The sequence below is a fragment of the Capsicum annuum genome, chromosome 7 (assembly GCF_002878395.1).
Source record: "Capsicum annuum cultivar UCD-10X-F1 chromosome 7, UCD10Xv1.1, whole genome shotgun sequence".
In the NCBI taxonomy this organism is placed as follows: domain Eukaryota; kingdom Viridiplantae; phylum Streptophyta; class Magnoliopsida; order Solanales; family Solanaceae; genus Capsicum; species Capsicum annuum.
The window spans coordinates 32213337-32226448 of NC_061117.1; the positions used below are offsets into that span (position 1 = coordinate 32213337).

The 13112-nt window shown below is 28.8% G+C and overlaps 1 protein-coding gene across 1 annotated transcript; it reads right to left on the bottom strand.

The window, feature by feature from the left end:
• Positions 1–952: 952 nt before the first annotated feature.
• LOC107877757 lies at positions 953–5844 on the bottom strand. Its single transcript, XM_016724464.2, has 4 exons — positions 5357–5844; positions 4390–4692; positions 2140–2312; positions 953–1308 (listed from the first exon to the last, which is right to left on the bottom strand). The coding sequence occupies exons 1-4, from the start codon at positions 5627–5629 to the stop codon at positions 1173–1175; spliced, it is 885 nt and encodes a 294-aa protein (XP_016579950.1). The 5' UTR covers positions 5630–5844; the 3' UTR covers positions 953–1172.
• Between the last annotated feature and the right edge of the window lie 7268 nt (positions 5845–13112).

The following is a 13112-nucleotide window of genomic DNA, read 5'->3' on the forward strand; positions in this document are numbered from 1 at the left end:
TTGTGTTCGATTTTTTTATAAATTAATTAATTAATTTAATAAAAAATCTTCCACTTGTGGTCGGTTGTTTATTAAATTAATTAATTAATTTAATAAAAAAACCTTCCACCAGTGGTAGTTTTTTTTTTTCTAAAATAATTTTTTCTAACTTTAATAAAATAATAATAAATTTTAAATACGTGTATATAGTTTTAAAAAAAATGACCACTTGTGGTCGGTTTTGGAAAAACTAACACAGTTTTACCGACCACAGATTTTGGTCTCTTTTGTGGTCGGTTTTTTATAAAAACCTTCCACATGTGGAAGGTTTTTGTGGTCGATTTTAACCTTTTTTTTAGTAGTATTTGTGAATCATCAAAACTTCAAGGGCGTATCAGTTTAATCACATTCCCATACTCGTGGAAGAATATATTATTTATGACAATGCCATTACACCTTGGGTAAGTCAAGCCCACAGGTGAATGATTTCGCAGCGAAACCCAACTTTGGTAAGCACTTTGCTATCTTCAAGGAAAAATTAGGAATGAGGTTCACCCAAATTTGAAGATTCCAACTATTGCTTCAGAACGTGTGATATTGATACTAATAGCACGCACACGGTGGCTGCCCACAGGCTAGAGCCTCGGACTCACCCACGTCCTTATTAAACTCCTTTGGCCCTTTTAGAACATGCAATGCAACACTTCTACAGGGTGGTAGTCTCCCGAATTGCCATTTTATCATATGCTCCTTGTGAAGATCAGTGTCATGGTACGATGCCTGCACGTCTCACACGTTCGTGTCCCACTCGAGGAGCGTAACTTTACGGCATCCAGGGGACAATAAAAGCCGTCAGTAACAATTCTCATGAAAATGTTTATCCGGCTGTCTTAGGTCAACCAACGTGAAAAAATTAGAAAATATTTTTTGAATTATTTCCTCCTGCGTACCCAAAACACACTTAGAAATCGACTTTTTCCATGAACATGATTTATTTCATTCTTAGTTACAACCAAGCCAAGAAAGAGCAAAAACTAAATTACATCAAAATGCTTTAGTAGCCATAGCAGAAATGAAAGGTTAAAGGAAAAACTACCCAAAAGGTGAAAGTAGATATAAAAAAGACCAAAACTGTTGGCAGGGTTAATTATATTTTTGCTACATATATAGACATTAAACTTACAGACAATGAGTTATATGATGAAACTAGGTTCTGATAAGTTAATATTATTGCTCATTTGCTCTTCTCTCTTTTCTTGTTCCTTTTCTTTTCCTTCCTCTTCATCCTCTGCATCCCAAAGAAAGTGCGCATAGGAAGCCAACACATAGCTGCATTATTAAAAAAAAACACCTTAAGTTTGTTTACTCTTAACGTCAACAACATATCCAATAGGAGTACAGTAACATAAAAGGTGAAATTAGCGGCACATGAATTTTATAGCTAAACAAGAAATTAATCGTTAATCCTATTTAGCAATAGATTAATAAAATATTATCAAAAAATTTATGTTAGCTATGAGCTATTATTGACAGATTTATCACAAAGTCCATAGTTCTAACTTTTTTTTAACAGTACTTCCTCCGTTCATTTACTATATCACCCATATTAATAATAAGTCATCTAAATATAGAGAAATGAATGCAGTATATATTAAATAACACAGGTAAAATAGAGACAAAATGGTAAACTATCTCTTTATTTTCCAAGTTGAACAAGTAAAATTGAAAAACTATTTTTAATATAGTGGATAAGTAAAAATAAATCAAAAGAATAATAGGTTATTGAATTTAACTTCTATATATTCACAATATAAGTGAATATTGACACATTATCTCACTTAAAAGATAACTACAATCTATAACTATCCATTAAAAGTGGGATTAATAATTTCAAAAAAAAATAACGCAAGTTTGAAAATATACAAAATGAGTCATTTGGTTCCAAGGATACATAAGAAATAACGATTCCGAAATGTTAAATTAAAGGAACAAATATGACCCTTTTCTCTAAATTAAATTCTACTATAATTTTGTTCTTATGTGTCATATATGAATTACACACATATTCGTTGATTTCACAATTTCATTCAATTAAATTCATACCCAAAGGAGAACCAGGAGCTTGGGGCTCGACGAGTACAGAAAGTAATGAATACTTACCAATCGTTTGGTGAAACTTTAACAGCTTTCTCAAAGTAGTTGTGAGCACGAGGGGCATCTTTATGTGCTCTCCAAATTAAATCAGCATATAGTGAGAGTACATTTCCATCACTAGGATTTGCCAACACCGCTCTCTCACAATATTCTTCTGCTTTCTCCATGTTCCCACGCACCTATTTTCATTTTCAATTTACAAAATCAAAAACATTACAGAAACATAGCATATACTACAAAAAGAAAAACTGAATTTAGCCACAAATTTTGCCGCTAACCTTCGCTATTTTGCTCGTAGCTAATAGAAATCGGTCGTTTCATAAGATTAGCGATAAAGTTTGTTGTTTGGCTGCAAAATTTGTTTGTTGCTAAATAACTGTGAATTGTAGTTGAACGAGAAGTAATTTCTTACTTTTATACTCTAGCTAATTACCCATATACTCGCTCCACATTAAAATAGTTGCCTTGTTCACTTGGTACTTTCCTTACAAAAATATTTATTTTATTAAATTAGTCTTATTAATTATACTTTGAGAAAATAAATTTGAATATATACACTTTGTTTAGTCATTTAATCATAAGAATAGTATTGAAAGAACAAAATAAAATCATCTTAATTTCATCAAACGACAACTAAAGTGAAACAAATAATTTTAGAAAGAATGTCAACTAAACGAAACAGAAGTAATAATATAGTACGTGTATGCTCCCTCCGTCTCATTTTACTTATCCCAATTTAATTTGGCACATCAATTAAGAAAAATAATTAATAACATAGCTAGTTTACCATTACATTTTAATTTGAAAAAAAAAAATAATTAATGCAAAAGGATAAACATGGAAAAAAAATATCTTGATTTAGGAAAAAGACAAATAAAATAAAAAATTAAATTAAAAAATTTGAGACAAATAAAATGAGACGGAGAAATATAACATAGTGAGCTATTAATATAGATGGAGGGTAATTTCAAAAGTGTGACACAAGCACGACATAAGTGTCTTAATTATCTTCCTAATATCAATACAGGCTAGCCCAGCCCATCTAGGCTAAGCCCACGCGAGCTTTGAAGTATAACAAATCAGGTCAGACTGGTCCATTAATATGACGAGCCAGAAAATAGCAAGCCCAACTTTTCACATTGTGGGTTGTGGACCTTCACGGACCAGCTCACTTTTAAAAATATATTATTTTTATAATCTTAATTTAATTTTTAAATTATTAATTACATAAATATTTACAACATAATATTAGATGTAGTTACTACTTGTTAATCAAGTATCAAATTTACAAATATATATATCTATCTATCTATCTATCTATCTATATATATATATATATATATATATATAATTATCTATGAAATTAAATAACTTTTGATACCAAATTCAAATCAAATAGAGATATTGAAAAAGAAACAAAATTATTCATGAATAATAATATAACTAGCTAAATAGCAATATTAACCTAATTTTAGTTTTATTGATCATAATAAAACACAAAGAAAAATCAATATTTAATCCACTAAAAGTGAAAATAAACTCCTCAAAGAAAAATTCACATGACACTTATGACGTGTTCAACATCATCACATCATCTTCATCAAACATATTTAATTCCTTAAAAAATTTAGTATTTTATATTTTAATTATTTATATATTTTATAAACATATTTAATATTTAAATATCTATGATGGTTCAAATAAACTTTGAGTTTGAATTTCTTTTAATTTTTAATACTCTATTTTATTTTGTATTTAGCCCACGGGCCAATCATTCCATATTGCTCAAGTCCCACGAGTCAACGGATTTATAGGGTCAGGCTAAAGAGTTCTATTCTTAAATGGGCTATAAAAACTATAGCCCAACTCAAACAATTTACGGACTAGGCCGGGTTGGCTCAACGAGCTTGGGCCATATTGACAACTCTGCTCCTCACATTCCATCAAATTTCTTAATTGTCTTTAAAATTATCCCACGAATTTTGATAAATATTTTTTAATTAATCTTTTTATTTGTTAAAAATAACTTAATCACCTGAAAATTTTTATTTTTTATTTTTTATTTTAATATTATGATATTTATATTAAAACTTCAATTAATTTAAATTAAGGTTGTAGTTTCACCACTACACTACAAACCATGGTGGTAATCATATCTTACACCTTCATCCTGGAACTAGAAAGTAAAAAACATAGCACAACCCTCTATTTTATTTTCACATACTAAATATGCAAAATTTATAATATTATTAATACCTCTTTCAAGAATCTTGCATAATTTCCAAGAAGAAGTGAATTCCCAGGATTGGCTTGAATCATTTTTGTGTAATACATATCAGTATGATCACTCCCATGATTTGACGAATCCCAATATTCAGAATCATCACTACCACCACCACATTTCTTTCCTCTACCGGCTCCTCCACTACCTCCACCCTCAACCACCAGCTGCTCCACCGCCCTCGTGTGTCTTTTCTCTTCCTTAGTGTCTTCGCACCCATCCATCGTTTCCAACCCAGAATTCGGAAGCAACATCAACCCCTTTGTCATAATTTCTACCTGTATGTTGGTATATAATTAAGTAAATAAAAATATTACACTATCGTTCTAGTTTAATTTGTTGATGAGATGATCAGATGGTCACAATTTATTTTAATATAATATTAAAATAGGCACACAAAGTTGGTCTGAGATTTGAGTCTCATTGTCATTCATTATCAAAAATATGTTACACATGCTCGGCCATTAAAAAGAAGATTCAATTTTATATTTTGTAAGAATTTTGCACACCAATAGATCACCTTACATATTGTAGTATGTAAGTTATTTTTATTTCTGAATTCATATTTTTATAATAAGACTTGGATGTAGAATATTCTTTGAGCAACATAATAGTATCATTTTTTCTTTACAATGCTTAAAACTCTATAAAAGAATCATGCCACGTGATTTTGGGGCTTGTTGAAAACATAATGAAGCTCAAGAAAAATAATAGGTGTACGGTGTACCGCACGTGAATTAAACTCATGGAATAAGAATAGTGTCCTTACGTGAGGAGGCGTATTGAAGATGTAAAATTAGGATCTCAAGAAAAAAAGAATATTCAGATTGATATACGGACATTGTACATGAAGAGATGTGTTGAAGACTAATTAAATAAATAAAAATAACTTACTATCTCTCATGATAGATGAGAATTTCTAATAATATATGAACATTATACCTCAGCTTCTTTGTCCTCTTCATCAAATGTGATGGGAAGTAGTAAGTTGTGCAAGGGCATGCAACATGAGTTGCTTGAAGATGAAGATGATGAAGATGGCCAATTGAGATCAGTTTCAGATAAAGCTCTGGACATGATCTTCTTTTGTGCTGAATGTTGATGATCTTGAGAGGGTGATGATGTTAATGTTGACAAGTATTTTGGTTCTTGTGGGAGCCATGGATAATTGTACTGTTTTAGTAATGGACTTGAAGAGCTTCTAAGGAGCATCATTAATTTATTCTAAACTTTTTTGAGGTAGTAGAGTTATAGTTTGACCTTTTATAGAGGAGAGAATATATATATATATATATATATGAAAATTTAAATCTCAACCCCACATTGTACTGTCATTTACCTATTCGATCTTGTTCACGGACTGAGCCGGAATTTCAATTTTATTGATTCTGAATTTTCAAATAAGAATTTTAAGCGTTGGTCTTTGTTCTAATTTAAATTACATAGTTCGTGTTATTTCTAGTGTCAATCAAGAAAAACTTTATCGCGATATATTCGTATGGCATTTAATATTTAATTGTTGACTTTTATGACTTGTAGGTTGCTAAATATGTTGAATTATTTTTTAAAAATCTTAAAAATTATATATTTGAGTGTATTATTAAAATAAATTTTGACTCTTAAAATTCAAACTATATTTTATACTTAGGACAAAGAAAATAAAAATTAATATTACATTGAATATTTATACATTTTAATGAATTTTTTAAATAATTACATAATAAAAGCTACTGAATTTGATTAAAACTTGCTTTAAAGATGAAATAAATTGAAGCTTGTCTAATCTGATTAAATATACATTACCTTTGCTGATTCATATAAAGTGAATTGGTGTATAACATATTTGTTAGGAAAAAACAACTGAGAATAAAAATTAGTAAAAGGTAACTTTTCATTATTATCCTTTCTATTTATGATTCGTTATTCTCTTCGAAAGTTAGTTAAAAATTTCATTAAATATAAAAAATATTTAATCTATTTAATAAATAATTCACTTATGACAAAAAAATTTCTAACAATTTACTAGAAGAAAGTATATATTACTTCATTTATTTCAAATTATATAATTCACTTTTTTAGTTAATCGTAAAAAGAATGATTTATTTCTATCTTTAATATATTTTAATTTTAAAATATTAAATTTATTTTTATAAAAGTGATTTCTAACCACATAAATATGATTTACTGTAGGTCACAAGTTTCAAAAGTGGCCGGCCTCTCTTTTCTATTCATTGACTTACAGATGAAAGGTTCGGACAGGTCCTTCGTCTTTTAAAAATCTCACGTCAAATTAAATTAGCTAGTAAAAATTAAGACGAAGAAAGTACAAGAAATTTTGTCATCTTCTAAGCAGCAGCAATTGCTGCACTAATGCACTTCACCCAGCTATTATGTCGGTGTTTACTGTCGTTATTTCATTCTTGTGGGACCCGTATACCAATGGTCATGTGAATCTGGGACCCATAATGCAGCACATCACATCCGGTGCAATGTATTTAACGGTTCAAATTTGTTTAGTCACGTGACACTGCGCACGTGCCAAAAAATTTTGGCAAACTGAGAGCAACACACAACGAAAGGGTAACATGATGCATTAAAATTATTAGTGTGTGTGGAATTTGCAAAATAGTCGGAGGATAAAAATTTTACTATACATGATTTTATTTTGATTCATGCAAAAAGTTGTCTCAATTTAGATGTGTAATCTCTTAATTATATGATAATAATTTTATTAATTATATTAAAAGTTTTCCTTTAAATTGAGAGAAAATAACTAATTTGTTTTCGAAAGTAAAGTTTGAAATGATAAGATATAAACAATTTTATTTTTATTATTTTGAGATAGGAAAAATTATTTTCAATAAAGTCTAAATTTAAAAATCAAATTTATTTGAAAAAGAATTTCAAAGAAATAAAAATGATGGCCAGATATCGAAATACAAAGCAAAAATAAAATAACAAATAGCAAACAAAAATATTGAAGAAAGAAAAAAACTACACAATTACTAAATGTATAAATAACATAAATACCAACCCTTTTGAAAGTAATTACATTCTCTCCCATTTGTTTTAATTACTTTACTCTCTCTTCTTATTAATATACATAACATAGCCAACATATACATAGAATTTTGTGTATATGTTAAAATTTTTGTAATATATTTAAGAAGTTAAAATTTTTTGTAATATTAAAAACATAAATTATGTATTTGTATAATTTCGAATTACTAAATACCACTATTAACAAAGACGAAAGGATATGAAGCTAAGCCCATATTTCTCCTAAGTAATGGGTGATCGCACTCGATTATCTACTAACATTATATTCATTAGTAAACCTATTAAAAAAGCAAATGAAAAGGGCCTAACTTTTTTATATTTGTATCTATATTTATATCTATAATATATTGAAAGTGTGAAGTACTTTTAAAATATATTTGAATCTTTTATTCTTTATTAAATTTTTACAATTTTTTTTAATATTTATGAATTAAAAATTAATTAAATATATTCATGATAAAAATTTTCCTTATTAGAAGTCATTAGAATTAATGAAAATTAATACTTGTTTCATTAGTTTTAAATTTTTAAATCAATTAAATTTGATTTTAAGAAATTTGAAAAATCCAGTATAATAAGAAAAATTTAAATCAATGTTTTTGTAAAGACTTTAAAAATTAGAAAAAAAAATTAATATATAAAAATAATAATCATACCATAGATATGGTTCAAATTAATGCATCTCTCTTAGCCTCTGACAGCATGAGAAAGCAATAATGATGATCCATCTATCACTTGAAACTTCTGATGATAATATATATATATATGTGTGTATGTTTGTGTGTTTATACTAAAATATATGCATGAATTTATATTATTATATTAAAGTGTGAAAGATTTTTGAAAAGTAGTTTGAACTTTTTATATTATATTAAAATTTTTGTAATAAATAAAATTATTTAATTTTAAATAATTAAATATTATACATGCGAAACACGTACGATTAAACTAATTACTTAAATTGCCACTCCATAGATTTTAGTGGCTGGGCTTAGCTTTCTTGTGGCCTGATAGATGGACCCACAAGAATTGTTTTTTGAAAGTGGCGGAGCCCATGGGCTTAATTTAACGGTGAGTTGGAAGACTGTTAGTCAATTCAAGACGTGCCCATGAATACTAGAATTGACATTGGCACTTTGCGAATTATATGATTTAACTATTTTTGGACATGCTTGATGGCTCGATGGTAAAGTTGGTGGCAGACTCGAAATGATTTTTTAGTTTTTTATAATTTAATTTTTGATGTTATATATTTTTTATAAAAAAATTTTATTTTTATATACAAAAAATTTAAAAAATAATTTTCTGCTATTCAATTTGTAAACATGCAGGAAATTTCATTCCCTTTCAATGATTCTCCATATGCATTTGAGAGTGATTTGTGCAAATAGAATTATTTAATATTGTTGTTTAATTTTGTCCATGTTTAATAGAGTGGTACAAAAGTAGTCTTGGTACTCAGGGTGAACTAGAATATTAGCTACAAGTTTAGTTGATTTCATTAGTCTTGTTCAAACTTTAATTTATCTTAAAAGTCTATTGAGTAGGTATAAATTATTTATTTAGAATTCAGTGACTTATAAAAGTAGAATACAAAATTCATAAGTTCAAAATTCGCCTCTATCGTTACTACACACTTGAAAGGATAAAAAAATCATTCATTCATCAGTGATATTGGTGATATAGAGGAATACTTTAGTACAATTCTTAGTCTACCTCTCTTTAAATTGTTCATAAATTTTATCGAATTTGAAAGACTTGACTTGTTCACAAGTTATGTTGACGAGATATGACTTTAAAACAATATCCATTCAACTTATGTTGAAGTTGTTTGTAATTTTTGTCAAATTGGTAAGACTTGCATGTGTTGTTTTATTGTTCACAACTCATTCCAGAATTACAAGACTGAGTACTATTTTTATTATTCTATCCATTTCGTTAAATTGTTCACAAGTTTTTTCAAACTGCTAAGAGTTGATACTACTATCTTCATTTTGTTTTTTACCTTGTTAAATTATTCACTAGTCTTGGTTCATGAATTGGCAAGACCTGCATGTATTATTCAATTTATGGTAAGTCTTATTGGACTAACACAAGATTTTGTAAAATCTTCATTCTATTTTGCTTGTTCAGTTATTAGAAGCCTTTTATTAATTTATTATTTGGTATTTGCCCTAAATTTATTTTCTTGGATGTTAAACTAGGATTTTATTTTAAGTTTGGAATATTTTCTTATGGCATAATAAAAAATAAATATGTCATTTAAATTGGTCTCAACTGACATTTACACTCTTCAATTTTGGGTTGTGCATAAGTAGACACTTAAACTTAAATAAAATTGAATAGGTAAACACACACATCCTATGTGGCAATTCACGTGAGACTCAGACACCATGTGGAACACCATATATGATGTGTTTGTCTACTTGTTCTACTTTATATAAATTTAAGTGTCTATTTGTACACACCGAAAATTGAAGGATATAAATGTTAGTGTAAGCCAAGTTATGTATTATGTCTTTTATTATTGATGTGGCTATCTATCAATCACTTCATTTTCTAAAATCGAATGACTAAATTAAAGATGACTACTACTTCCATTTTAAGAATTACCTTGACGATGAAATGGCAAAATTGTGGTCCTGCCGTCGAACTTTCGTACTATTCTTTTGCGGCTATGATTGGAGTTTTCTTGACTGGTGTAGGATTGAAATTAGTTTCGCATGATAGGGAAACCAAGTTCAATACTATAAGGTCTATTTGGAATAAAAGAATTTGGAAAAGCAAGGGTATAGTTTTTTTCTTCCATTATTTTGGGTGATTTTTTTTTTTTTTTTTTTTTTTTTTTTTTTTTTTTTTTTTTTTTTTAAGATTCAGACGATTTAAGATTCAGACATCTGAATCTGAATACATGTCTGAATGATTAAGATGTTATCTTTAGATCTGAAAACTGAATGATTAAAACTATTTGTTTTTCAACACCTGAACGTACAAAAAAATTCATTTGTATATATAATAAAATAAAAAATACTATTCAAATAAAAAACTAATTATATTTCAGAAAAGTATGTAATTTGATACAATAAAATTATTATTTGATTGAAAAAAATATTTATGTTTTTAGTGATAGTGGAGATGGTTTATAATAGTGGTTGCGGTGACAATGATTGATATTAGTGATTAGTAATGTTAGTGGTGATATTTATGATGGTTGGTATTGTAGTGACTGTTATGATGGTGACGGTTGATAGTGATGGTGGTGGTTGCGATGTGACGTTGCTTGATGTTAGTAGTTGGAGGTGTTGGTTATGATGGCTGAAAAATGAATGAATGATGATTGACGATGTGTTGGTACTAGTTGGAGATATCGTTAGTTGTGATGGTGGAGATGGTTGTTAGTAGAAATAAATTGTAGCGATGATAGTGATTTAAGTGATGGTAGAAGTGGCGTTACTAGTGACAATGGTGGTGGCCGACAAAGAATGTGTGGTGGTTGTGATGTATTAGCGGTAGTTAGCGGTGGTGCTAGTTGTGATCGATGAGTCGGTCGATAGTAGGGATTGACTGGTAGTGGTTGATGATGGTGTTGTTGTTAACGGAAGTAGTGACATTAAATATAATTAGAATAATAGATGTAGTAGGTGTGATAGCGGTTGATAATAGTGGTTGGTAGCGATATTTATTGTCGATGGTGGTTGTGATGATGGAGGTGGTTGGTGGTGGTTGACAATAATGGCGGTGGCAGATTGGTGACTGATGATTATGAATAGAGTAGTGGTGAATATTATCCAACACCAGAATACCTCTTCAGACCTATTAAGACTTGATTCTAGATCTGAATGATTAAGAGCTATTCAGACCTATTAAGAGCTAAAATCTTAATAAAAACAAGGGAAAATTTCAGAAATAACAACTATAGAGCCTTAATTGTAAGTTTTATAGCAACTATTTCAAAATTACAAAAATAGCAGTATGTATTTTGTATTTGAGTAAACTATTGCTAGTTAAATACATATACAATTAAAGATTGTGTTCCTAATATAACTCCAATCTGTTTCAGTTTAATATGGTAAAAAATGGTTTCTTAAATTAAGGAACATTTAATTTGACAGATTTCTTAACCTTTTAAAACTCTATTGTTACCACAAACGTTAAATTACAGCTTCAAATTCAAATTCAAAAACGGTTTCCATAATCAGCTTTTCAATTCAAATCCAAAATACTCATTCAAATTGAAAAACGTTTTTCTTCAATTTTTTTTGTTATGCTGATCGAATAATGTCTTGAAGAAAATAGTAAAAATACAAAGGTGCAAATACATGTATTTATCAACCACTTATTTTTTATTTGTGGTTTAAGTAAAATATAATGCGAAATTTGCTGAAGAAATACCTGTACTTTTGAAGTAGTTGTATGTTTGAAAAATTTTTAAATCGTATATTAATTTTAGTCGTAGTTGGTGTTATAGTACTTATTTCATATTTAGTAATATTTTTATTTTTTTATAATTTCTGGATGTTGACAATGGGAAGTATAGCTGTTCTTATTAAACACTCTGGTAGATGGACATATGAACAACAATATGAAGATTACACCAGTGATGTGATATTGTTGAGCATAAACGCTATGTATGACCAACTTTACACAGTACTGGCTACTCACATTGATGTTGATTTGGCTTACAAATGTATTCAAATTGAGTATCAATTAACAGATAGTACAGGGCAAATACGTATACGTAACGACATGGGTTTGAAGGTCTATATTATGCAGAAAAAGGAATTGAAGGATATTAGTAGTTTGCCTTTGTATGTAAGTATTTCTGACAAGGAAAATTTCAGCACATTGGTATGTTCATCGTTGTGTACTGGCGAACCTATGAAGATGTCTGTCACTGATAGTAACTTGGTAAATACAAGTACTGAAAGAGCGTTAATTGTTCCTGCTTCAAATCAATGTTTGGATGCTTTTGAAATGGATACAACTAGAGTTATTATCTCAGACCCATATCACAAACATATTGAGGTTGATCAATTTTATATCTCGAAAAGTGTATTAAAATCGTTAATGAAAGATTATACAATTCGAGAGAAGTTTCAATCACTATCTGCAAGATCTAGTAAAATCTGGTAAGTTTATTGTGAATTTTATTTTATTTTCAATATGTGTTAATTGTATTTGAGCATATGTATTTATTTTTGTTTGTAGTTATACATTGTTGTGCAGATCCAGAAATTATGAATTTTTATTCTGTGCATTTGCTATCGGCGAATCTACAATGTTTTATGTAAGAGAATTTTTACCTGAACATACCTGTCCGATCAAAGATAAGATTTATCCTAAATTGCATGTTACTAGTAAGTTGATTGGTGGTATAGTCAAACCAAAGTTTAAATGCCACAAGTGGAAATACAGTCCATCTGATATCAAAAGTGACATGAAGGAAGATATGGATATGGATTTAACATATATTATGTGTTGGGGAGCTAAGGAACAAGCACTTGAATATTTAAGAGAGAAACCATCAGCATCGTTCGAAAAACTACCTGCATACATACATGTGTTGAACACCAGTTATCCAGGTTCACATATAAGAATGGAAAAGAATACAGACACTGAGTTTCTATATATATTTATA

Bases quoted from the DNA above. Each gene is read 5' to 3' on its own strand.
- LOC107877757 (XM_016724464.2), bottom strand. From the start codon at position 5,629: ATGATGCTCCTTAGAAGCTCTTCAAGTCCATTACTAAAACAGTACAAT. The intron at 4,693-5,356 runs GTATAATGTTCA...ACCAACATACAG, and splicing joins AAGAGGACAAAGAAGCTGAG to GTAGAAATTATGACAAAGGG. The intron at 1,309-2,139 runs GTAAGTATTCAT...TTAATAATGCAG, and splicing joins AAAGTTTCACCAAACGATTG to CTATGTGTTGGCTTCCTATG.